Source organism: Aquarana catesbeiana, linkage group LG01, assembly GCF_042186555.1.
Source record: "Aquarana catesbeiana isolate 2022-GZ linkage group LG01, ASM4218655v1, whole genome shotgun sequence".
NCBI classification, from domain to species: Eukaryota; Metazoa; Chordata; class Amphibia; order Anura; family Ranidae; genus Aquarana; species Aquarana catesbeiana.
Window position 1 is genome coordinate 799,101,235 of NC_133324.1, and position 27,288 is coordinate 799,128,522.

At 44.7% G+C, this 27,288-nt stretch overlaps 1 protein-coding gene across 2 annotated transcripts in view; it reads left to right on the forward strand.

Annotated features, from left to right (window-relative positions):
- Window positions 1-27,288, forward strand: part of LOC141114186 (cytochrome P450 4V2-like) — a 196,297-nt gene that overhangs the window by 115,104 nt on the left and 53,905 nt on the right. For both annotated transcript variants that reach the window (XM_073607734.1, XM_073607725.1), the window contains exon 5: window positions 6,175-6,301. In XM_073607734.1, coding sequence (XP_073463835.1) covers window positions 6,175-6,301 — 127 coding nt within the window. The remainder of the gene's footprint in view (window positions 1-6,174; window positions 6,302-27,288) is intronic.

Below are 27,288 nucleotides of genomic sequence, written 5' to 3' on the forward strand. Positions count from 1 at the left end.
AGGCAACTTCCATTGAAATCAATGGGTACAAGTTGCCTTCAAGTCGGATTGAAGTAGTACAGGAACCTTTTCTGAAGTCGGAGCGACTGCAGTAGTGTGCATTAAGACAGATCCATTCACTTACATTGATTTTTTTGTGTAGCGCGACTTGAGGCGACTAGGGGCGACTTAGGGCGACTTGAAGTCGGATCTAAAGTTGCATCTGCAATTTATATATAGGAAAGCCCCTTCCTTAAGGGATAAATTAGCCCCAGGAGTTATTGACCCCCCGGTTCATTTTGATAATAGGATATTACATTTTTACAGGTTTCCACGCATGTGGCCATTGCCATGCATGCAAGCAGGCTAGGGGCAATTTCAATAGAGTTTGTTGCTTCTGCTACCAACAAACGCTAGCAAATTAAAGATCTGATAACATGTAGTAAGGCAGGAGTTGTGTACATGTTTGAATGTGATTGTGGCCTGCAGTACGTAGGGAGAACCTCCAGACCCCTGCATGTGAGGATTGGAGAACATGTGAACGACATTAAAAAAGGTCTCATAACCCATAATGTTTCCAAACGTTTTCGATTGTTTTGCAATCGCAGCCCCACAAAGTAAAAATTTTGGGGGGGTTGAGAAAGTGACCAATCATTGGAGGGGTGGCAACTATATTCGGCAACTGAGCCGCCATGAATCCTTTTGGGTGTATTAAACCAGGGTAGGGGTGCCTACAGGACTGAATGTCGAAATCGACCTGAATTGCTTCATCTCAGATCGTTAAATATAGATGATATGTAATGAGGGTTATTATTGGAATTGTATATAAAAAATTCTCATTTTTATTATCGCGATTAATAGATTGTATTTTTTAATAATATTTTTATTTTATAGGCATATATTGTATCTTTGTGAAAGGTGGCTGTCATGACGTTTAATTTCAATTTTTATATAGCTAGACAGTTAAATAATCAACTAATTGTGGTTAAGATTTGACTGAATTTGTGCCTCCATTTGATTGCTGTGCCTGGTCAGAGAGGGACGCTATGTTCACTTTGCGGTAGACTGTCTGGCTCTTGTGCCCTGTTTGTAGAGCGGGATTAGTGTGCTGATCATGTGACAACATCTGTGGCCTCTTTTGTTGTCTTTGTTTCTACGGCAATGTATGCAAATGAGGAGACGGGTTCCGAATGCCAGTGACGTCACTAGGGTTGGTGTCACCTGGTGCTGTAAAACATGGTGTCACCCCCTCGGCGGGGGGGAAATACCATGTTTTACCACACCACCATGGCTCTCACTTCCTAGCCTGCCACAGTGCTCTGTCCTGGTGCGACAGCAGAGGAGTGACAGCAGAAGCAGGACAGAGCAGTAGACACTTGGCAGGGTAGCGCATAAGGCTCTCTCCTGTCTAACCTGCCACAATGCACTTGATGGTGTCACCCAAATCTCAACCACGCCCCCACCACCCCCCCTCCCACAGGAAGAGAGCACACCGCATTAAAGGGTAGGTGTGACTGAATTGCCCTGTCAATGGGAGGGCCATACAAAGGCATTGTTAAATACCATGAGTGCATTATGCACAGGGTTCAGAAGTACACTACATACAGAGTACAGCGTTCAGGAATGTGATACAAACAGGGTGCAGAAGTTTGCTATGTACAGGGTGCAGGGCTCAGAAGTTTGCTATGTACAGGGTGCAGGGCTCAGAAGTTTGCTATGTACAGGGCCCAGAAATTTGCTATGTACAGCCAGGGTGCAAGGATTGCTATGTACAGCCAGGGTGCAAGGATCGCTATGTACAGGGTGCAAGGATCGCTATATACAGGGTGCAAGGAACGCTATGCACAGGGTGCAAGGCACGCTATGCACAGGGTGCAAGGATTGCTATGTACAGGGTGCAAGGATTGCTATGTACAGGTTGCAATGATCGCTATGTACAGGGTGCAAGGATCGCTATGTACAGGGTGCAAAGATCGCTATGTACAGGGTGCAAAGATCGCTATGTACAGGGTGCAAAGATCGCTATGTGCAGGGTGCAAGGATTGCTATGTACAGGGTGCAAGGATCGCTATGTACAGGGTGCAAGGCTCAAAAGTTCTCTATGTATAAGGTGCAAAGTTAAGTACTGCATGCTTCACAGGACAGAAAAGAGGACAGAAGAGTGGACAGAGAGGCTGCTGCCAAAGAGCAGCTTCAACTTACAGAGGGTCAGGTGTGCAGTCTTCACACATGTCCCTGGGTTGTAGAAGGAGATGCCACTGGTCGGGATAGTGGAGCCGCTGCAGGCCAGGATAGTGGAGCCGCCGCTGGCCAGGATAGTGGAGCCGCTGCAGGGATAGTAGAGCTGCCGTGCACATCATCCCCCCGCCCCCTTTCATAGAGATACAGCTGGGCAGGGAGGACTGCGCACACCACCGGGGCGCTGTCACCTGTTCTGTGTGAAAGTGAAAGCAGTGAGCGCGTGTAAGGGGCTATCGCTGGGCAAAAAAAGCTCTGGTGTCACCCCTCTAAAGGGTGTCACCCGGGTGCAGGTCGCACCCCCATAGCAACGCCACTGCCAGATGCTAATCATGCCCCTCAGGCGCCTTTCTCATTATGGCTATGTACGCAACGGGGGGCGGGCTCCGGATGCTAATTGTGTAAGGTGGTGTATATAAAAGGAAGTTGACGCACGAGCCTCTGTAGTCGCTGAGGAAGTCCCGCCCACAGGGACAATACACGTGTGGAAGGACTCAGTGACATCATTGCAGCCACCTTCTCTGTCTCAATGAGATGTTCGATACATGTTATGCATCCTAGCACTAGGATTACAGTGCTTTGTTTGTGAGTAACTTTTCTCAATAGTAATAAAAGATACTTTTAGTCAACCAGAGATGTACTTTTCATTGATTTTACATGGTTACCACATTCCTATCTACTGGTTATGAGAGCGTCATCCTGCTGCTGCTGTGAAGGGGCTGGTTTTCGATCCTTGGATCCCTTAGAGGCATTATTTCACCCTTGATTACCCTTGTGGGAAATACTTGATTAAACGATCTGTTAACTCAGAGGTCTACAGTTTGAGGTGAGCGGCCTGTATATACGGTGGTGGAGGCACTAATAAGGACGCACGTAAATTTCTATGTTTTCCGGGCACCCTGATCACTACTGAGGAGAATATACTTATCTTTGTTGTCATCTTTCTATGTCATCCTTTGCTCTCATAATATATGAACTGGGACTTTTTATATGGCTTGTCTTTGCCAGATGTCATTCTAATGTATTTTTAGTGTTATGATTTTTTGTTTTTAGCGCTCCACTGCTTTTTAGTTTAAACACATCTCCGTACCACCTATCAGTGCCACTTATCAATGCACATCCATCAGTGCAGCCTCATCAGTGTCTCCTGATCAGTGCCCACTAGTGCCACCTTATCAGTGCCCATAGATGCCACCTATGAGTGCCCATCAGTGAAGGAGAAAAATTACCTGTTTGCAAAATTTTCTAACAAATAATAAAAAAAGTTTTTTTTTTTTTCAAAATTTTCGTTTTTTTTGCGTTTGTTTAGCAAAAAATAAAAAACCCAGTGGTGATTAAATACCACCAAAAGAAAGCTCTATTCGTGTGAAAAAAATGATAAAATTGAAATTTGGGTACAGTGTTACATGACTGCGCAATTTTCATTCACAGTGCACAGCGCTGAAAGCTGAAATTTGGCATGGGCAAAAAGGAGGTATACTGTAAGTGCCCAGTAAGCAAGTGGTTAAGATTTGTTTTACTCTTAGTTGCAAAGGGGTTAATCATAAGGGGTCTTTTTCTCGTTTTCATGATTATGGGCCTCCAGGAATTCAAAAGCAGTGTCTTGCATTGTTGGAGATGGTTGTTTTTTTTTTTTTTTTTTTTTTTTTTAAACAGCCAAGAGGTTACTTTTTTAAATAAGTCCTTTTTATTTAGATTACATAGTTACATAGTAGGTGAGGTTGAAAAAAGACACAAGTCCATCAAGTCCAACCTATGTGTGTGATTATGTGTCAGTATTTCATTACATATCCCTGTATGTTGCGGTCATTCAGGTGATTATCTAATAGTTTCTTGAAGCTATCAATGCTCCCCACTGAGACCACCGCCTGTGGAAGGGAATTCCACATCCTTGCCGCTCTTACAGTAAAGAACCCTCTACGTAGTTTAAGGTTAAACCTCTTTTCTTCTAATTGTAATGAGTGGCCACGAGTCTTATTAAACTCTCTTCTGCGAAAAAGTTTTATCCCTATTGTGGGGTCACCAGTACGGTATTTGTATATTGAAATCATATCCCCTCTCAAGCGTCTCTTCTCCAGAGAGAATAAGTTCAGTGCTCGCAACCTTTCCTCATAACTAAGATCCTCCAGACCCTTTATTAGCTTTGTTGCCCTTCTTTGTACTCGCTCCATTTCCAGTACATCCTTCCTGAGGACTGGTGCCCAGAACTGGACAGCATACTCCAGGTGCGGCCGGATCAGAGTCTTGTAGAGCGGGAGAATTATCGTTTTATCTCTGGAGTTGATCCCCCTTTTAATGCATGCCAATATTCTGTTTGCTTTATTAGCAGCAGCTTGGCATTGCATGCCATTGCTGAGCCTATCATCTACTAGGACCCCCAGGTCCTTTTCCATCCTAGATTCCCCCTGAAGTTCTCCCTCCAGTGTATAGATTGCATTCATATTTTTGCCACCCAAATGCATTATTTTACATTTTTCTACATTGAACCTCATTTGCCATGTAGTCGCCCACCCCATTAATTTGTTCAGGTCTTTTTGCAAGGTTTCCACATCCTGCGGAGAAGTTATTGCCCTGCAAGTTAAATTTATACACTTTTTTTTTTTACCTAACCATATAGAGAGTTACAAAAAGGTAAGAGTAAATACAGTCTATTCATATCACAAAGTATGAAAAAGTATGGTAAAAAAATACAGTAATAGTACATGTAATCAAAATCAATTTTAGGTCACTAAATAAGTGACAGCCCAAAGAACATGAAAGACTTCAATTTAAATGATAGAGAACCAGGTTATTGTCATGTAATACACCTCATCTTTTTCACTGGGTGTAATTGGGAGTAGGCAGTTATCACTGCATTAGTCTGATAAGGAAATTATTTGATTTCAAATGATTTTATAAAATGAATGAATGAATCCATCTGGGAAAGTCCTTTATCTGGTGTTTTCTCCTTGGTTATTGAAGATGATGAACTTCAGGTAAAAGCTTTGAGAGACTGCAGCTGTGAACAAAAGCAGAAGAAGCATGGGGCAGCAACAATATGTTATAAGTTCAAAAACAACACTTTTAAGTATAAATTATTGAAAAATAAATTTCTCACCTTACACTTTGTGGGGATGGGTAGATAAGGTTTTTGGAAAGCAGTTTAAAATTCTCTGTGGGATGTGTTCCTTCAAAGCTATGAAATCATTATAAAATATGCTTGTGCAATAAACAAAACCTGTCTTTTTGCTACTACATTCTTCAATTGTACATTCAGTCTTGCAGTAGGAGTACGGGAAGGGGACATACCTAGTAGAGAAGTGAAAGCAAGTGTTAGCAGTGCAATGTTAACTAGTAGCCCAAACCACACCTCCCAACTTTTTAAAATAGGAATGAGGGACATCCATTAGCAAGTATGTACATATTTAGATATAGGACACACCTCCTGCCACACCCCCTTAAAGGAGAATTCTACATACAAAAGATTAGTTAAACCCACAAGTGCTTTTTTTTTACCACTACTATTCCTGTATATTGGCTTTTGAAAATTACAAATGCAGCAATTTGGAAATTGGATGAAAGGTTTAGTAATGGGAAACACTTTTTGAAACATAACTAGTGCATTTTATATACAACTATATAGATCAGACCAAAATGAGGGACAAATGAGAATGAAAGCCGGACAGAGGGACTTTGTTCCATATTAGGGACAGTCCCTCAAAATCAGGGACAGTTGGAATCACTACAGGGGGCCATTAAAAAAGGAAACAAAAACAACTGTTGGAAGCTGTTCTTTATCATAATTGTTATTCAAATAAATAATCCTTATAATCAGATAACACATAAAGTATATTATAATTGCCAACTTTTGGATTTTTTTCCTCCAAATTTACAGCACAAATTAATAAAATACACTAGAATTGAATTGATTTAGACGTGTTTTAAATATTAATTTTTTTAACCTCATTCTAATACTAGAATGAGTGATATCCTTCATCGCAGACAGAGGTTGCCTTGGTTATGGCCAAACTTCCTATACTCAAAGCTTGCAGAAGGGAAAGAACATGACAAGAACCTCCACATTCTACACTCGTTCACTGACACTGTAAGTTATTTTCAACTCTGTTTTTATTCTGTAATTAAATGACTGTATTCTTTATTAGAAGCTTAGTAAAGCTGTGTTTGGGTGTTAAAGAGAATAGTAGTTCAGTGGGCTAAGTGCAATGCAACCCAATTGCGAGTAAAATTATATATTTCTAGGTATTTAAAGAAGATCACTTATGCATTGTAGAGTATTCTTTATAATTCTACCCTAGTCTCATCTGTGTTATATTTGGAAAACCTGATATTAGCTCTTATGTGTCTTATTAGATTAGCTGATATTTTAAATGTGATCATATTGGGGACTTGGGAAAATGGTATTTAAATACACAATTTCGGTCATCTAACAATTACAAATAATAGAACATTTTTACTATTGAAGACAATCTAATGAAATAAAAATTGTTGATGCAGGACGATCCTAGCAACCAATCACTAGCTTGCAGCTCCAGCCATCTCTTCCAGACCTGCTGTGTCTTCCATCTTCTTGTGTAAGTTAGAACAGTGAAGGTGGAGGTGATGTGAAGGGGGGCTGAGGACAGGACTGTAAAGAGAGGGGTAATATGAAGGGGGCTGCGAAGAGTACTGTGGGGGAGGGGTGGTGTGAGGGGGGGCAGAGTACACTGCAGTGAAAGGGGGGTGTTAGGGGGTTGATGTGAAGGAAGAGGGGAGGGTGTGATGTTAAGTGGGTGTGAGAACCAGTGGTGTATTTTGGTTTTGTTCTGCACTAGGCAAGACTAAAATCGGGTGCCCCTCTATTTAAATTTGTCCCACCCCTGCCTTCTCAAGTGGCTATGCGGGGTCTCTGGTGGCTATGTGGGGTCTCTGGTTGACTGTGGGGTAGTAACATTCAGTCTTTGGTATTACTGGCGTGTGTTAGGCAGCTCAGAGCTTGCCACAGTGTTCCCTCCAACCCCCCCTACTAGCCTGCCACAGCGGTGCTCCCTCCCTCCCTGCTAGGATAAGAGATAGGAATAGGAAAGAGAGAGATGGGGAGATGGAACAGGAGGGCATTGTGACATGAGAGGGGTAATTGGGCAGTGTGATAGGAGGGGGGCAGTGTGACAGGTGGGGGCAGTGTGACAGAAGGGGGCAGTGTGACAGGTGGGGGCAATGTGACAGGAGGGGGGCAGTGTGACAGGAGGACGCAGTGGAACAAGAGGGGGGCAGTGTGACAGGAGGGAAGCACTGGAGCAGGTGGGGGCAGTGGGACAGGTGGGGGCAGTGAGACAGGTGGGAGCAATGTGACAGGAGGGCGCAGTGGAACAGGAGAGGGACAGTGTGACAGGAGGAAAGCACTGGAGCAGGAGGGGGGCAGTGTGACAGGTGGGGAACAGCGTCACAGAAGTGGGCAGCCATATGGGCCATAAAGCAGAACGGCAGTGCTGCAGAACTCAGTGAGTTAAGCATGAGTTATGGTAGAGATACCTTCCTGTTAATACAAAATAAAATAAAAATAATGTATCCCCCCAACCCAGGATTCTGCAGATGAGCTCTTTAACCTGACCCTTTTGTTGTCTATGGCACTGCACAGCACCCTTTGCATGGTATCGGCAATGAAGAAGCTCTGCCGAGCACATGTCCTGCTGAAAGTGGCTGCCAGGATGTCATGGGTGAAGGAGCTCAGGCGGTCCTTGATGCCAGCATCAATTGGGTTAATTGGGAAGCCTGGCGTCCGCTCTCAAAGATCTCTACATGAGCCAGCTGCTTCTCTACCATGTGCTTGTTATCCTGCGGGCTGGCAGGGGCTGAGAGGAGGCTGTGAGCGCTTTGCTGATCTGAGCAGGTTTCCCCGAGTGACCAGTACCGGTGTTCTGCCGAGAAAGTTCCCCTCGGCGGATAAGGACCCCCCTCTACTGTGCAGGCGCAGCGCTTGCGCAGTAGGAACAACAAGGGAGCCGCCGAAAAGAGCCGAAGCTGAACACCTAAGTCAGCTGTACACGGCGCCTGCGTGCGAACACTATTTTAATAAAAAAGAGTTTGTAACAGGCCCCTCGCGGGCTCGCTACGCTTGCCACGCTTCGGGCATGGCCTCGCTGCGCTCGGCATATTATTATTCTAACTCTATGTCCACTTGGATGGTGGGACTTTAACGTGGACATAGGGTAGAATGTAGTGTGCAGGTGTCGTGTACAGGTGACTCAGGTGTTCAGCTTCGGCTCTTTTCGGCGGCTCCCTTGTTGTTCCTACTGCTCAAGCGCTGCGCCTGCGCAGTAGAGGGGGGGTCCTTATCCGCCGGGGGAACTTTCTCGGCAAGACACCGGCTCCTACCTCTCACACTGCAGAGCCTCAACACTTCCATTGTCTGCACCCGTATTCCTGTCCGGAGCTCTGCTGATATCCTACAGGGGTCTCCCATCCACACCCCTGTAGTGATGTCACTGCTTCTCTGCAGTGTCCCTTCTGCCTGGCGATGGTCACCACCTGAAAAATGTTTGATCTGCGGTAGATAAGCCCCTGGTGAGAACACTTCTGTGAATGGAGTAGAGGGAGGTTATATGACAGGGAACTGAGGACACTGCTGTGTAGAGGAGACTGGGATGTGACGGAGGGGGATCTTCATATACAGGCGAGGGGACTGTGATTTAAAAGGTGGTTGTTATGTGCAAAGGGGACTGAAGACACTGATGTAAGAACGGGATTGTGATATGAGGCTTAATTCAGATCAGTACACGTGCGTTTGTGCTCGCACATCGCAGATAGGGCAGCCCAATCATTTTAATGGGCTGCCCTACCCATGAAAAATGCAGGGAAGGAAGTCCTTGACACTTTTTTAAAACCCGCCGCACCAAGCTACAAGGCGCTGAGGCACCATGCAGTTTGGTACGGAGAAAAATGCACCGTTAGTTTTGAAGCGTGGGGGTACCAATAACAATCAATGTTCTAAACTGCAGCAGTCTCTCTGCAGGTCCAGAACACTTGCAGTTTTGTACATGTTACCCAGTCTCAAAGATGTAAACCTAGTCTAAGAGGAGAGGGGGCCTGTGATTTGAAGGACCTTAGTCATTGCACAAACATGCAATTCAGATATCTGCTGTAAGAAAATTGCACTGACCAGACCTCCTCTGTGAATTTTAATTTAATACCCCTGATATATAGCCTACAGTACTGGTAAAGTAATAAGTATCTGTTTTACCTGCTAAAGGAATTGTATTTCTAGCCATCTATTATTAATATTTACACAGCTCTGCCACACAGTACAGTCCTGTATGGCAGGATCTGATCTCTCTGCTGCAGTTTCACTTTCACTTCACTCCCTACCCCCATCCTGAGACTGGAGAGTGAAGAAAGAAGCAGCACTCAGATTACCTCATTTTCTGTTATTCTGCTCCTCCTTATAGTTACATCTAACACTCCCCTCCCCCCAGACTGACAATGCTGTTGTCCAAAGATACTCCCCTGCTTCATCCAGAGTGGGGAAACTCTAATTCAGGAGGTGTATTACTGGCCAGATCACCGGGTGAGAAAAGAGGGGGAAAAGCCTAAAAAAAGAAAACTAATGTAAGCAATGGGAAATGCAAAATTTTGCAGTTCAGGGTTAGGGTAAAAGGGTAAGCAGTTAGGATAAATCTTTCAATTGAGACACATTCCCACCAGGTAAGTAGAGGCAGCCCTAGCCAGAGTTGTCCAAGCTCAAGACAAGGCAGAAAAGCCCTGTTCCTTATCAGACCAGGTCATACCACCATATTTCAGGGGCGTGTGCTGAAAACATGCAGTACTTTTTTAAGCACAGTATGATGTGATGCAATCCACCACATCTCACTGTGCTGCAGCCATTAGAACTTAATTAAATGTCAGTTGTGACATATCAATAAGGTTCTAGAAACAGTTGATGCACTGGAATACTTACGCTGGCATTCTTCCACCGAGCACACACAAGCGGTCGTACATTAAGCATGGCTGCTGGTGTGAAAAAACCCTAAAGGCTCATTCGGACAGGCGATTAGTCCCATCCTTCATGCAGGGCTGTTGGCAGATTCAAGTGCATCCACCTCAGAGCTGTCTGCAGGCAGCTCATAGAAGTGGATGCACATGCAGTAGCTGTATGGATGCAATCCCACGTCAGACATCTCTAGTCTCCCGCAAGCCGCGGGAGTCTCCCGCATTTGGCTGCAGGCTCCCGGACACCCGCGAGCGCAGGGCGATCTCCCGGCTGGGTCTGTCACTCAGCCACAGACAGAGCAGCCCGAGTGGCCGAATGGAGGACGGCCGCTCCGTCTGTGGCTGAGTGACAGGCGGATGCAAGGTGGTAGCAATTAAAAGAAAAAAAACTTTCCCCTGTCAAGCGTACTCTTTCTCCACTTTCGGGTGCCATTGCGACAGTCCCTTCTATATAAATCCGCTGGGCATACTGGGATTGTCATGTACTTGTCACACAGGAGATCACTGCGCAGTGGCACCCGAAAGTGGAGAAAGAGTCCGCTTGACAGGGGAATTTTTTTTTCTTTTAATGGCTACAGCCCACCCCCTTCCTTCCCTGCTGAATCGGCCGGACCGACCCCAAAAAAAGTACCCATGCAGCAGGCTGCCGCCAGCAGTATGGGCTGTCCCCTCCTCTGCCTCAGCCCACCCCCTTCCTTCTGGGGAATTCTTTGACTGGGATGGCTCACCAGCCCTATTGCAGCCGGACTCCAGGACCAGCAGCCCAGCTGCAGCAGCCAGACCCTTGGCCCCAGCAGCCACACCCTTGGCCCCAGCAGCCAGGCCCAAGGACCAGCAGCCCAGCTCCAGCAGCCAGACCCTTGGCTCCAGCAACCAGGCCCTAGCAGCCAGACCCCAGGGCCAGTAGCCCAGCACCAGCAGCTGTGTGATCAGGCTGCATTTCATTGGGCACTGGTATAGCTGCATTTAATTGGCACTGATCAGGTTGCATTTAATTAGCACTGGTAAGGCTGCATTTTATTGGGGGGGGGGGGGGGGGGCATCAGTGCTGCTGCGAAGTGTCACCTCCCTGAAATGAGTTTGAAACCTCCCTGAAATCAGTTTTTGCAGGTTGGGATATCTGACATGTCAAAGTTTGACACACTGGCAGGAGCGGGTGCAGGGATCTGAATGCACAGTGTCTGCGTTCATATCTGTGCACCCGCTTATGCTCCCTTATCAAACTTTTTATTATTATTATTATTATTATTATTATACAGGATTTATATAGTGCCAACAGTTTGTGCAGCGCTTAACAAAATAAAGGCAGACATTACAGTTACGTTACAATTTGGTACAAGAGGAATCAGAGGGCCTGCTCATTAGAGCTTACAATCTAAAAAGGGAGGGTCAATTGATAGAAAAGGTAATAGCTGTGGGGGATGAGCTGATGGAGGAAGTAAAACAGTGTATTAGTTAGAAGCGGGATAGACTTCTTTAAAGAGTTTGCAGGGATCGTCTAAAGATGGATAGATTGGGGTAGGGAGTTCCAAAGGATGGGAGAAGCTCTGGAGAAATCCTGGAGGCAAGCATGGGAGGAGATGACAAGGGAGCTAGAGAGCAGGAGGTCTTGGGAGGACTGAAGAGAGTGGCTTGGTTGGTATTTTGGGATTAGGTTAGTGATGTAGCTGGGGGCAGAGTTATGGATGGCTTTGTAAGTTATTGTTAGTTCTTTGAATTTTATTTTTTGGGTGTGTGGAAGCCAGTGGAGGGATTGGCAGAGAGGGGTGGAGGACAAGAATGGTTGGTAAGGTGGATGAGTCTTGCAGCGGCATTCATTATGGACTGAAGGGGGGATAGTCTATGTACAGGTGATCCAATGAGGAGGGAGTTGCATGGGTCGAGGCGAGAGATAACCAGGGAGTGAATTAGAAGCTTGGTGGTGTCATTAGTTAAAAAGGGGCGTATTCTGGAAATGTTGCGGATGCTAAGGTGGCATGATTTGGACAGGTCTGTCCTTTCAGGACCACATTGGATGTGGGCCTGAAAGTTCAGAGTCTAAGGTTACCCCTAGCTCCCTGGCACGTGGGGACAGACTGATAGATGTGCCATTGATCTTGACAAAGAAGTGAGGAGAAGGGGCATGTGGGGGAGGAAATATTAAGAGCTCGGTTTTAGATTTAGTTTGAGGAAGTGTCAGAAACCATGAAATCAGACCGAGACAGAAGTACAGTTAAATCACACTTGTTTAATAATAAAAGTAAAAAGAACAAACGTAGTCAAAATATAGACAAAGTTCTTTTAACCACTTGCAAGTGGTCTTTAACCACTTGCTGCGGCAGAATGGCACGGCTGGACGAAACGACATTATGTAACATCGTTTTGCCCTGTGACCACTAGAGGTGCGTGCTCCCCCTCCCCCAGCTCGCCCACGGAGCCGATGTGAGTGCCTGGCGGTTGCGATCACCGCTGGGCTCCCAGGATCGCTCGGAGCGCACAGTTTCCAGTTCTCTGACTACTACTACTACTAAGTGACATTACTAGTAAAAAAAAAAAAAAAAAAAATGATAATAAAAATGCCATAAAACTATCCCCTATTTTGTAGACGCTTTAACTTTTGCCCAAACTAATCACCATATGCCTATTGTGATTTTTTTTTACCAAAAATATGTAGAAAAATACATGTCGGCCTAAACTGAAGAAAAAAATTGTTTTTTTAGATATTTTTGGGGGATATTTATTATAGCAAAAAGTAAAAAATATTGCGTATTTTTAAAAATTGTCGCTCTTTTTTTTGTTTATAACGCAAAAAATAAAAACCCCAGAGGTGATAAAATACCACCAAAAGAAAGCTCTATTTGTTTGAGTGCAACGTTGCATGCGCAACGCAGTGCCAAATCGCAAAAAGTGCTCTGGTCAGGAAGGGGGTAAAATCTTCCAGGGCTGAAGCTGTTAAACAGGAATGCAGGAGATGTTTCTTGTGATGTTGACCAAGGCGAAGGCAGAGCTCCTCTGGACTGGACGGCTTAAGTAGGCAGGACTGACGAACAGGATATCAACAACAGCTGAGTAACTGTGGAGAGAGATGGGAGCTGGCAATTAGCCAACAGCTGAGCGGCCAGCTCAGAGAAGGAAGGGCTGAGCCCAGCCCTGACAGGAAAGGGTTTAACATCCAGGCTGATAAGTCTGTTAGTAAATCAGTGATGCATGAGGACACTGATGGGGTGAGCTGAGGGGCAGAGAGATAGATGTGGGTGTCATCAGCATATACTTGGTAGTGGAAGCCATGGGAGGCTATCAGCTGACCCAGGGAGGATGTGTAGATCGAGAATAGTAGAGGTCCAAGGACAGAACCTTGGGGGACCCCAACGGTAAGAGGAGTTGGAGAGGAGGAAGTGGAGTTGTAAGTGACACTGAAGGTGCGATGAGATAGGTAAGATTCAAACCAACGGATAGCGCAGCCATGGAGACCAAGCAAATTGGGTTTTTTTTTTTTAGGAGGGGGTGGTCAACTGTATCAAAGGCACCATAAAGGTTCAAGAGTAAGAGTATGGAATAATGACCATTGGTTTTGGCTGTTAGTGAGTCATTTGTGCATTTTAGGGGGGCAGTTTCTGTGGAGTGCTGTGGGCATAATCCAGACTGAAGGGGATCAAGAAGGTTATTCTCAATGAGGTGGTCGCTCTGTCGGTTGTATACTAAACGTTCAAGGAGTTTGGAGGCAAAAGGGAGTAAAGAGATGGATCTTAGGTTGTTAAGATTGGTGGGGTCTAGTGAGGCCTTTTTTGGTATGGGAGTGACTAGCGCATGTTATAGAGGGTTGGGGAAGATGCCAGTAGAAAGTGAGAGGTTGAAGATATGAGTTAGAGTGTAGGATAAAGCCAGATGGTGACCATAGTATTTGAGAAGGAACAGGGTCCAGGGGGCAGGAGGTTAGGTGGGCATTAGAAAAAAGTTTAGTGACTTCCTCTATAGTAGTTGGGTTAAAAGAGGGAAGTATTGATTGTGCAGGAGGACAAGGAGTGTAAAGTGAGGGAGATATCTGTAGCGTGGAGATCTTGAGACGACTTGTCTCAATCTTATTTTTGAAGTGATTAGCAATCTTCTGGGCAGTGAGTAAGTTAGTGGGTGGAGGTAATGGAGGATGAAGTAGAGTGGTAAAGGTAGAAAAGAGTTGACGGGGACTGCGTGAGAGGGTGTTAATGAGAGTGATAAAGTAGGTCTGTTTGGCAGTGTGGAGGCAGGAATGGTATTTTTGGAGGGCAGATTTATATTGGCTGAAATCTTGCTGTGACTTATGCCGCGTACACATGGGCGGACTTTTCGACCGGACTGGTCCGACAGACTTTCCGGCGGACTTTTGACGGACTTCCGACTGACTTTTTAACGAATGGACTTGCTTACACACGATCACACCAAAGTCCGACAGATTTGTACGTGATGACGCACACTGGACTAAAATAAGGAAGTTGATAGCCAGTAGCCAATAGCTGCCCTAGCGTCGGTTTTTGTCTGTCGGACTAGCATACAGTCGAGTGGATTTCTGGGTCCGGTGGAGTTACGACGTAAAGATTTGAAGCATGTTCCAAATCTAAAGTCTGTCAGATTTGCAACTGGAAAAGTCAGCTGAAGGTCCGGTGAAGCCCACACATGATCGGATTGTCCGTCAGCGTCCGTCAGACCAGTCCGGTCGAAAAGTCCGACCGTGTGTACGCTGCATTAGTCTTACGCCACAGACGCTCAAAAGCGCGGCTATATTTTTTGAGGCTTCTGGTATTGTCTGCCAGGGTTGTAGCGGTCAGGGCCTGATTCTGTGTGTAGTGAGGGGGGCAAAGGTATCCAGGGTGGATGACAGTGAACTGTTGAAGACAGAAGTGGACAAGTTGGGGCAGGACAAGGATGAGATTTTGTCTTAGAGACAATCTGTAGCAGAAAAAAAGAAGAGAAGGGTGAAGATGGCGAAGGTTTCTACGGGTAATAGTTTGGTAGTTGGAAGGCAAGGAGGAGGAAGATAAGGAGAAAGTGAAACAAATAAGGTGGTGATCAGAGAGAGGAAAAGGGATATTGGAGAGATTGTGCATAGTGCATAGGTACTGTAGGAGAATATGAGGTAAAGGCAGTTGCCAACAGAGTGAGTAGAAACGTGTGTCCATTGTTTTAGGTCAAAAGAGGATGTTAGGCTCAGCAGCTTAGAAGTAGCGGGAGTGTTAAGATTAACAGGGATGTTGAAGTCACCAACAATGATTGTTGGAATTTCAGTAGAGAGAAAGTAGGGTAGAGAGGCAGAGAAGTCGTCAAGGAAGCTTGATACCAGTCCAGGGGGCCGATAGATCACAGCAATTCTCAATGAAACTGGAGAAAATAGACAAATACAGTGAGCTTCAAATGAGCAGAGGGACAGAGAGGGGCATGGATGAAGAACCTGAAAAGTGCTTTGAGGGGATAGGAGGATTCCAACACCACCTCCTTTCCGTCCACTAGGCCTGGAAGAGTGAGTCCACAGGAAGCCAGCATAGGTGAGAGTAGCAGAAGAAGATAAGTCAGATTCTTGAATCCGGGTCTCAGTAATTGCAAGTAGTTTCAGGTAGTTTGTGATAAATAGGTCGTGGATGGTGGTGAATATGTTACAAACAGAGTGGGCATGCCATTTGCATATGAATGTGTCTCTGTGGCCGCTGCATCTGCATCCACTTCTATGGGCTGCCTGCTGACAGCTCTGAGGTGGATGCCCTTGCATCTGCCAGTGGCTCTGCACAGAGGACAGGATTAATCATCGTTTTGAATGAGCCCTTAGAGAATTCCTCTGTGTGCTTGGGACAGGAAGTGAACTGAAATCTCATATACAATGAAAGGTGAGGGAGTCAATTACAAAAAATTGCACTATCCCCAATATTGTAACAGTTGGAGTATTTAATAACCCACATGTATCCTCAACAATCAAGGGACAGTGAGAACGGGGATTTTAATGTGGCCAAAATTCACGAGAAAAAGCACAAAAAATACATAAAAGACCAACTTTATTATTCCATTAATAATGTAGTTCCCTCATAATTATAGAAACAATGGTCAACAGCTCATGGATAATGTACAATTGAGTGCGCAAAAGTGGATTGACGTGTTGCGCCCGATGCGGGCTTCCTTGGGATCCACTTCTTCTTTTTGACAAGGCAGCTGGTGAATAATACAATCAATATAATACTGAAAGCCATCACAAAAAAAAAGAAGAGACCAATAATCATATATAATCCTGAAATGATCGCCAGAATGGAAATCTCCCTAAGGAGACACCAAGAAATTGATAGGGGTTTTATCCCTTCCTAACTTTGTCTACAACTTAAACAAGTATTGACAGTACTTGGACTTCAGGTTCATCATCCAGGCTCTGTTGTAGCATACCAATCCAATAAAACCATTTCTGTAGGTATTCTGGTAAACTGAGGACACAAATGTGATGTCCAAACACAGAGATATCACTGGCACACCAGAGTAAAGTATGTGCAAGAAAGCCCAAAAGCAATCATTTAGGCTGGAGTCACACCTATGCATTTTTAGTGCTTTTTGCATTTTGCAGATTTGCACTACAGTCCATTCAACATGGTTTCCAATGGAACACGTTCTGTAGTGCAAATCTGCAAAATGCAAAAAGTACTAAAAATGCATAGGTGTGAATCTAGCCTTAATATACAGAATCCACTGTCAATGCAAAGGCAAAATATATATAAAACACCAGCGTTTACACAGACTCTGGAGACCCTCTAATGTTTGAAGAGGTGGTTTAGGGTGCATTAGCATGGCATGAAACCTACCTATATAGGTATATGGTGTCTGGAACTTAAGGGTTTGTCATTGGTCTGCCTATTTAAACCTTGTGTGCACTGTTGTTGTCATTGCCTGCACAAGGAAAGAGTCATCAGTGGCCCCCGAAATGTTGCTTTGTTCTATGGTGATGAATAAATGTCTTGCTTATACTTCACTCTAATAGGCTTTGCATTTGACAGCGCCATCCGTCACGTTACTGCAGCACCCAGGAAATGTAGGTTTAGGATGTAAGGAGCATGCTGGATTACACAATTATACACAAAACTTGATGTGTTGCGGGGAGAGAAATTTTCAAACATGCCCAATGCTTTTAACTGTTTGCAACAACATGTACTTTGTCCCATAGGGGATAGAAATGTAAAATAAAAATTCTATGTTAGATCTTCTTTAACACATTTGTGAGAAAGGTAAACTTTAATTCTAAGGTGTTGTTTGATAGCTATGTTTTCTCCACTAAGTTTAATAAAGGTAACACTGATAGAACATCCACCAGGTACAGTACATTGTCATTTCACAGGACTTGCTGACATTTATTACACAGAAGCACATTGCATACCCCAGTTGACCTTTGATGAAGAGTAGTTCTACGGTGCTGCTGCAGGTGGCAGTACTGGTACACATAGTGATATAGGCAAATTACAGGAAAAAGAACTACAAATAATACTTTACAAAATAGATTAGCTATACTTTTTAATTAACACTTCATTTTTTGAAATAATGGTATAACAGACACTAATTACATCAAGTATAAGCTAAATTTTAGAACTGCTTTGTAATATATTAGTGCAATTTATTTTTTCTGAATAGGAAGAACATTTCTAGTGAAGTACATATTGACTATTTATATATGACAAACTAAGTATAAATGATATCAGTTTTTTTTTAACGTAGTTAAGTGCTTTTTATAAGTGAGACATTGATGCAAAGCCTACAAAAAAGCTCAGACACATTACAGTATAACAGAGAATGAGATTATAACAGAGTATTTTTTTTAATGCATCTACAGTATCTTTACTGGATAAGTACTTCCACAAGAACAAACAAGTGGCCAGAGGGATTTTTAAAATGATTGCCTATTAGTCCTCATGCACACGGACATTTTTACAGCTGCTTTTTTGAGCTTTTTTTGCAGCTTAAAAAGGCCTGTCTATGTTAGTCTATGACTTCATGCCCACCTAGGCGTTTTTGAGCTGCAAGTGGCATAGACGTTTTTAAGCTGTAAAAAAAACCCAGGACCAGTGGGTTCTGAGAGACGTTTTTCAGCTGTAAAAACGCTCTAACGCTCAAAAATGCTCAAAAACGCTCAAAAACGTCATTCACCAACGTTTTTTAACGTTTTTGATCCATTGAAAAAAAAAAAAAAAAATTGAGAAAAAAAAAAAAAAAACGCTCAAAAACGCTAACGCGGAAAAACGCTCAAAAACGCTATTGCAAAAACGCTGAAAAAAGTTTAAAAAAATCACTGCAAAGATACTGGCGTTTTCATAACGTTATTTTAACAGCCTGTGTGCATGAGGGCTTAAATGTTTTAGTCTGCTTATAGAAACCCATGTTTGACTCATGCAGGGATTATGGCAAGGAGATCCTGCTTTTGTAGCCTCCTTTCCTTTTCCCCTTCATCCTTGGTTCATAGTAGACGTGGTGCAAATTCACAGCGAATTCACTGCGGACTCCGCATCGCAACAACTTTGCAGCCTGTACATGCAAACCAATTGCAGAGTGTATTTTAAGTTAACGACGCCCCGCAATCGGTTTGCAAAATGCAGTGTAATTCTGGTGCGGACAAAAAAAGGGTCCTGCACGAGTTTGGTGTGAATTTAGCCATATAGATCCATGACTCAAAGCGCACCCCAGAGACACTGCATGTAATTTGCACAGGAATGTGCTGCGATTCCTGTGAGAATTACATGCAGTGTCCCTCACCGATCACTCTTGTTTGTTTAACCACTTCAATACAGTGAACTTCCCCCTTCCCGTTCAGGACAATTTTCAGCTTTCAGCGCTGTCACACTATGTGTTATATATTAGTGTGTTATACTGCTCTCCATCCAGTAGGGGGAAGCATTGTAAATATGTTCACTTGTGTATATTTCTGGTAGAGCTATATATTTCTTTAGCATCTATTGTTCCTGTATTCCTGTGTGTGATTAAAGTGGATGTAAACCCCCCAATTTTTTTTTTTTTTTTTTTGATGTCATAATGTGGAGAATAAGATTTCCTATCATTTGAGCCCAGTCTTGCCACACAGAGTTAATCCAGCTCTGAGCAATCCTCTTTTATTGTTCAGTGAGATAAATCTTGACAAACAGAGAAAAACTTTGTCAAATCCTCCCCCTTGCTGTGAGTGACAGGAGATTTACATATCTCGTGCACTAGCCCAAGACATTAATTCCCACCCCCACTCCTTTCTTCAGCAGCTCTGCAAGGATTGGCTGTTCCATACCTCAGCATGATTTGGCATGCTGAAGTCATGTGGTTACTTTCCTGTCTTTTCACTGGATGTTAGAGATCATAGCAGAAGTTCAGTGTAAGAAATACACAGGAGAAAATGCATATTGACAAGGGGAGTGTAGAGGTGGGCGGGGAGTCTACTGACATCACGACTCCACCCACGAGCTCCAGACAACAGACCCACCCACAGAATATGCAGTTTTTCGGGTCTAATAACAGAGGGGAGACATTTGACAGGTAAAGATACATGCAGGAGGCGTGTATATCCTCATAGATAACCCCTATGGCAGTAGTAGAAAGGATGACATTGGGTTTACATCCACTTTAAATAACGAAGTCCTGTGAATGCCTGTCTATGTCTATGCTTCAAATTCATTTTAAATACACAAAATTTGAGGCGCTTCCATTTTAACAGACGAAACCAACAACAGGGTGAGAGCATTGCATCATATATTGCAGAACTGCGCATGCTATCCGAAGATTGCAATTTTGATGCAAGTTTAGAATCCTTGCTAAGGGACAGGCTAGTGTGTGGAGTACAACATGAAGCACTGCAGAGGAGACTTCTAGCCAAACAGAACTTTTATTACTGCACAAGAGGAAGCGCTTGCATATGAGGCTGCATACCTTCAGTCAAAAGAAATTCAATCTTCCTCCAGCAAAGTTAATTCACCGGATATAAATCAAGTGGCAAAGGTAAATGTTAAATCAAAGGACTTTGCACCGCACACTGATGTCGTAGTTCCATTTACAGGGAAGCGTTACAGCTGAAGCTTATAAATGCAGTTTGTCACACATGCAAACGTAGAGGTCACATACAAACAGTCTGTCAGACTAAAGATCAGTCTACAAATGTGAATACAATACCAACAGCAGCACACTCCATTAATGCGCCAATTGTTTTTCCGAAAGATAAAACCTCTTCAGGTGTTTATACAAATGACTATGTGTATAAAGTGGAAAACTCTTCATCAGGACTGATTTACCCCAAGATTGTGTTAGAAGATGTTCCATGCACAATGGAAGTAGATTCAGGGTGTGCATATTCCTTGATTTCAGAATAAATGCTACCACATTATGGCCTCACAATGCTCCTTCAATAGTACCCTGTGATATCCAGTTGATAGACTACAGCAAACAAGTTGTGGAAGTTGAGGGTGCTTGCTTTGTCCCAGTGAAATATGGAAATTTCAGAGGGTGCTTACGCTTAATAATTACTAAGGGACAAAGAGAAAGTTTGCTGGGTAGAGAGTGGTTTGAACCCCTTGGAATTTCATTATCGGGAGTTCATAACCTCCAGTTACTCTATAGAATGTGATAGAAGACTTTAGTGCAGTTTTTGAAGAAGGCCTTGACATGTATAAAGGCCCTCCTGTTTCTTTCAAATTAAACCCTACAGTAACCCCAATTCGTTTGAAACTGCGCAAAGTTACATTAGCTCTCAGACCAAAAATGTATGCTGAGATTACATGTTTTGTGTAGCAAGGTATACTTAAACCTGTAACACACCCTAAGTGGTGTACCCCAATAGTTCCAGTATTGAAGCCACATGGTGACGTTAGAATTTGTGCTGACTATAAATGCACAATCAACAAAGCACTGCAGGAACATGCCTATTAAATTCAAGCTGTACATGAAATTCTGACTATGTTAGCAAAAGGGAAGGTATTTGCCAAACTGGATATTGCACAAGGTTACCAACAATTACCTGTGGATGACAACGCTGCGGATGCACAAACAATAACACACAAGGAGCTTTCCTAGCAAAATGTTTGTAGTTTGGCATTTCCACTGCTCCCGGATTATTCCAGAAATGAATAGAGGACCTCTTATCTGGACTTCCAGGTGTAGTACCTTATTTTGATGATGTTCTTATTGGAGCGGAGTCTTTGGCTTTACAACTACAACTTGTTTTGAAACTTTTTCTTGATGCTGGTCTCAAACTTAAAAAAGAAAAGTGTGTTTTGGGGGTAAACAGAGTGGATTTCCTTGGATACAGAATTGATGAACATGGAATTTATCCAACTGATTCTAAGGTTGAAGCTATCCATAAAGCTCCTGTCCCAGCAAACAAACAAGAGCTGCAAGCTTTCCTAGGGTTACTTAATTTTTACAATTCTTTTCTGCCTGACAAAGCAACTGTTGCTGAACCCCTGCATCGTTTACTAGATAAAGATGTTCCATGGAAGTGGATTGACATGCATTTTACAGCTTTAAATGCTGCAAAAAAGCTGTTATCTTCTGACAGTGTACTTGTACACTATGATTTACAAAAAACACTCACTCTTACCTGTGTTAATTCTCCATATGGCATTGGAGCTGTTTTGAGTCATGCTTTGGAAACTGGTGTTGAGGCTCCTATTGCATTCTATTCAAGGACCTTGTCTACGACAGAAAGGAATTATGCTCAAATTGACAAGGATGCTTTAGCTATTGTGTCCGGGGTAAAAAAGTTTAATGGCTATTCGTATGGGAGGAGGTTTACCATTGTAACAGACCATAAGCCTTTGCTGGGTCTGTTCACCATGAGTATTCCCACTCCTCAAATTCTTTCCCCACGAATGCTCAGCTGGTCACTCACGCTGAATGCCTATGACTGTGATTTTGAATATAGTCCTGGCAAGAATATCACTCATGCAGATGGGTTAAGCCGGTTGCCTTTGTTTTCTCCTGATTTCCTTGTCCCTTCTGTGCCTGAGGTTCTCATGTTGGAATCCATTCCAAGCCCTCCGTTACATGCTAGAGACATTGCTGGTATGACTGCTAAAGATCCCGCGCTGGCCCGTGTGCTCAACAGGGTGTGGAGGTGATGGCCCAAATCAAAAGTTGAAGAGAAGTTCAAACCATTTTTAGTGCACAAACATGAACTGTCTGCCTATAAGGTTCCATGCACACTGGACTTAAAAAACATCGATTCTACAGGCGTTTGACGTTTTTTTCACCTGCCTCTAGAAACACTTCTATTGTGTTCTATATGTCTTTGCACATTATGACTTCTACAGGTGTTTTCTGTCAGGAGCATTCAGAGGCAGGAAAAAACCCTTCTCTAACGTGTTTTCTGGAGAAGTTTAGGAGCTGTAAAAACATCAGTCTCTCCTAAACTCCTCTTATCTCTTCTGAAAGTTTCAAAGTTTTTTTAGTAAAAAAAAAAAAAAAAGGTGTGTTGTCACTGTACATCATTTCCTGGCTTTTGCAGAGGGGTATGTAGTGCAAAAAACACCTATAAACTAGATGCTCTTAAACTCTCATAGACTCGCCTAAACTTTGTACAATATGCTTTCAATTTGTGTCTTTTATGCCACGTTTTTAAGAGAAAAACATTGATGTTTTTTCTGCTCCTAGTGTGCATGGAGCCTAAAGGTTGCCTATTATAGGGAAACAGAGTGGTAATTCCAAAGGCAGGACAAGCTCAAGTACTGCATGCTCTCCACAAAAGACATCCTGGAATAGTCAGCATGAAAGCGTTAGCCAGAAATTATGTTTGATGGCCTAAAATGGATGAAGTGATTGAGAAGTGGGTACAGAACTGTGTACCATGTCTGTTATAAACCAGATGTGACCAGAACTGTGTGACTGCGGCAGAGTGAACCAGACATAAACGGCTGAAAGTAAATAAGTTTATTAAAGTAAATGCATATAAACGTGAACACACCACCAAAACAGAGTGAACAAACTGAACAACCAAACAGTGATAATAACCAACCAGTATATATATAGCAAAAGGGAGTACCAGAATCCTAGTCAAGCCAGGCCAGGGTCATAAACAGGAGATCAGCAGATGGGGGGCCAGGAGTAAACAGACAGGGGACAAGATGGAAGGATTTAGGTTGCAGGGCAAGGATCCAGGGATACAGGAACAGAAACAAACAGGTTCAGGATTCAGGATACAGGAATCAGGGTTCAGGTCCAGGATCAGGATCAGGCTCACAGATAAACAGGCTGCAGGTCAGGGCACAAGGACAATACCAGGGCAAGGTGTGCGTGTGCTTGCCGGGTATTTACACTATAGCTGCTATCAAAGTCAGGTGATGCCTAATTGCAGAAGGTAATGCCTCCTCCACACTGCCAGGATCCATCCGCTGGTGGACGCCAGTAATGCGGCCCAAAGATGACATAATACCAGCAGGACAAATCTCTGACAGTTACAAACTGCCAGGAGACACCTGCTGGTGGACCTCAGTACTGCACGCCAAATGATAGATATTACCAGCGGAGGAAACCTTTCCTGACAGTACCCCCCCCTCAAAGGAGCGAGGAAAAGTCCATGGCGTCTAGCCGGGCAGTGGGCAAAGTCACATCAGGTTGGGCAATAAGTACGTCAAGCTGGGCAGCAGGGACAGACACATCAAGCGGGACAGAAGGCACAGGCACATCAAGCTGGGCAGCAGGCATGGACACATCAAGCTGGGCAGCAGACACGGGCACATCAAGCTGGGCAGCAGACACAGGCACATCAAGCTGGGCAGCAGACACGGGCACATCAAGCTGGGCAGCAGGCACGGGCACATCAAGCTGGGCAGCAGGCATGGGCACATCAAGCTGGGCAGCAGGCACAGGCAATTCAAGCTGGGCAACAGGCACTTCAAGCTGGGCAACAGGCATGGGCACTGCAAGCTGGGCAACAAGCACAGGCACTTCAAGCTGGGCAGCAAGCACGGGTACATCAAGATGGGTAGCAGACAGTGGCACATCAGGCTGGGCAGCAGACAGTGGCACATCAGGCTGGGCAGCAGACAGTGGCACATCAGGGTGGGCAGCAGACAGAGGCTCATCACGCTAGGCAGCAGACAGAGGCTCATCACGCTGGGCAGCAGACAGAGGCTCATCACGCTGGGCAGCAGACAGAGGCTCATCAGACTGGGCAGCAGACAGAAACACATCAGGCTGGGCAGCAGGCTCGGCAGGCCGGGAAATGGGCAACACACCCTCAGACCGGGAAACAGACACTGGGACTTCAAGCTGGAACGCTGGCTCTGGTTCTTCAGGCTGGAAAGCTGGCTCTGGCTCTTCAGGCTGGAACGCTGGCTCTGGCTCTTCAGGCTGGAACGCTGGCTCTGGCTCTTCAGGCTGGAACGCTGGCTCTGGCTCTTCAGGCTGGAACGCTGGCTCTGGCTCTTCAGGCTGGAACGCTGGCACCTCCGGCTGGAACTCTGGCACCTCCGGCTGGAACTCTGGCACCTTCGGCTGGAACTCTGGCACCTCCGGCTGGAACTCTGGCACCTCCGGCTGGAACTCTGGCACCTCCGGCTGAAACTCTGGCACTTCGGACTGGGATAAACATGGAACGCTGGCTCTGGCTCCTCAGACTGGAACGCTGGCTCTTCATGCTGGAACGCTGGCTCTGGCTCTTCAGGCTGGAACGCTGGCTCTGGCTCTTCAGGCTGGAACGCTGGCTCTGGCTCTTCAGGCTGGAACGTTGGCTCTGGCTCTTCAGGCAGGAACGCTGACTCTGGCTCTTCAGGCAGGAACGCTGGCTTTTCAGGCTGGAACACTGGCACCTCCGGCTGGAACACTGGCACACTGGCACCTCCGGCTGGAACTCTGGCACCTCCAGCTGGAACTCTGGCACCTCCAGCTGGAACTCTGGCACCTCGGGCTGGAACTCTGGCACCTCGGGCTGGAACTCTGGCACCTCGGGCTGGAACTCTGGCACCTTGGGCTGGAACTCTGGCACTTCGGGCTGGGATACTGGCCCCGGAACTTCAAGCAGGAACAGATTGGTGGGTGTGGAGGCAGGTTGGGTTAATGGCAGGATCGTTTTGGTTGGGAAAAACTTTTGTTTTTTCTTTGGCTTAGCCACTGAGGCTTTATAGGTGACAGCAGGACTGTAGGTAAGTGGTGCAGCAGACTGGAAAGGAGGATTGGGATATGGCAGAGAAGAGGTAACAGTAGCTGGGGGAAGATCTTGTGAGTTTGTAGGCAGCGGGGAAGAGGCAGGTGGGTTGAATGCAGGATAGGTACAGGGAGCAGAGACCGGATATGAGTATTTGGTTGGGAGCAGTATATACTGGGCTGCAACTGAGGTTGACATGGCTGATGGGGAAACATACATTCATACATTTGGGTAGGCTGCTGTCTGATGACAGAGGTGGTTTGTTTGGCTGGGGCTGATTGCACCATGTCAGACCATGCCGAAAGTATAGGTTGTACAAACTGTAGTTTTAAATCTCCCTGTTTAACAAAAGACTGAGCAGACACAATGCACTCAGCAATCACCTGTGGGGAACAGGCTGAATAGTGCTCACAAAAATCGTCTGGATCATCTTCAAAAAGCCATACTAGGGATACAACCTGATTCAAATCAAAAGGAGGAGTGAAATCATCACGGCCCTCTGGAATACAGGGCAGGGCCAGCTCAGTACATAGATTGATCAAAGGCTACACCTCCCCAAACAATATATAACCCTGATCGACCAGGGAGTGAGCCAGATGGATAGCTTCAAACAACTGGTCACTAGACCATCCTTTCAAAGCCTGGTGGCAATAATCGCTACTTTCAGATGCCAGAGAAAAATAAATAACCTAATCAGCATTCATGTTTGCAACCAAACTGAATCAAAATGGTTCCCCTGTGCAGCCACTTCTGGTCAGGGATGGCCCTGGTATTCTATCATAAACCAGATGTGATCAGAACTGTGTGACCGCGACAGAGTGAACCAGACATAAACAGGTGAAAGTAAATAAGTTTATTAAAGTAAATGCATATAAATGTGAACACACCACCAATACAGAGTAAACAAACTGAACAACCAAACAGTGATAATAACCAACCAGTATATATATAGAAAAGGGGAGTACCAGAATTGTAGTCAAGCCAGGCCAGGGTCATAAAAAGGAGATCAGCAGATGGGGGGCTAGGAGTAAATAGACAGGGAACAAGATGGAAGGATTTAGGTTGCAGGGCAAGGATCCAGGGATACAGGAACATAAACAAACAGGTTCAGGGTTCAGGATACAGGATACAGGAATCAGGGATCAGGGTTCAGGTCCAGGTCCAGGATCAGGATCAGACTCACAGATAAACAGGCTGCAGGTAAGGGCACAAGGACAATACCAGGGCAAAGTGTGTATGCATTTATTTGGTATTTATACTATAGCTGCTATCAAAGTCAGGTGATGCTTAATTGCAGAAGGTAATGCCTGCTCCACACTGCCAGGATCCATCCGCTTGTGGACGTCAGTACTGCGGCACAAAGATGACATAATACCAGCAGGAAAAAGCTCTGACAGTTCCAAACCACTAGGAGACACCTGCTGGTGGACCTCAGTGTTGCACGCCAAATGATAGATATTACCAGCGGAGGGAATCTTTCCTGACAATGTCACTCCACCCATCATGTTCCACGTAAAGCCTCAGTACATCCCTGGGAAGTGACTAAGTCACCTTGGTCACAGTTGAATATAGATTTTGCGGGGCCTTTTCAAGGACAGATGCTTTTTTTAGTTGTTGATTACTTCTCAAAATGGCTGGACGTTGTATCAGTTACATCCCTTACCTCAGAATTCAAAACCTTTATGGCAAGCAATCTTATTCGACATGTTATGAGTGCACCATTCCACCCATCATTAAGAGGTCAAAATGGTGAAGAGAATTGTTCAAGGAGATTGTAATCAGAGACTTGCACATTTCCATCTGCAACAACATGTGACACCATGCTCAAGCACTGGTTGTAGCCCAGCAGGGCTCCTAATGAACCGTTGTCTAAAAACATGTTTGGGTCGTTTACACCCTGATCTGACATCGGAGTTACAAGAAAAGCAAGAACTGCATTTTAAAAAGGATGCTAATGTTTCTTTGAGAGTGTTTTAGCCTGACATTGCTGTCTATGTTAGAACCTATGCTGCTGTGCCTTGTAGGAT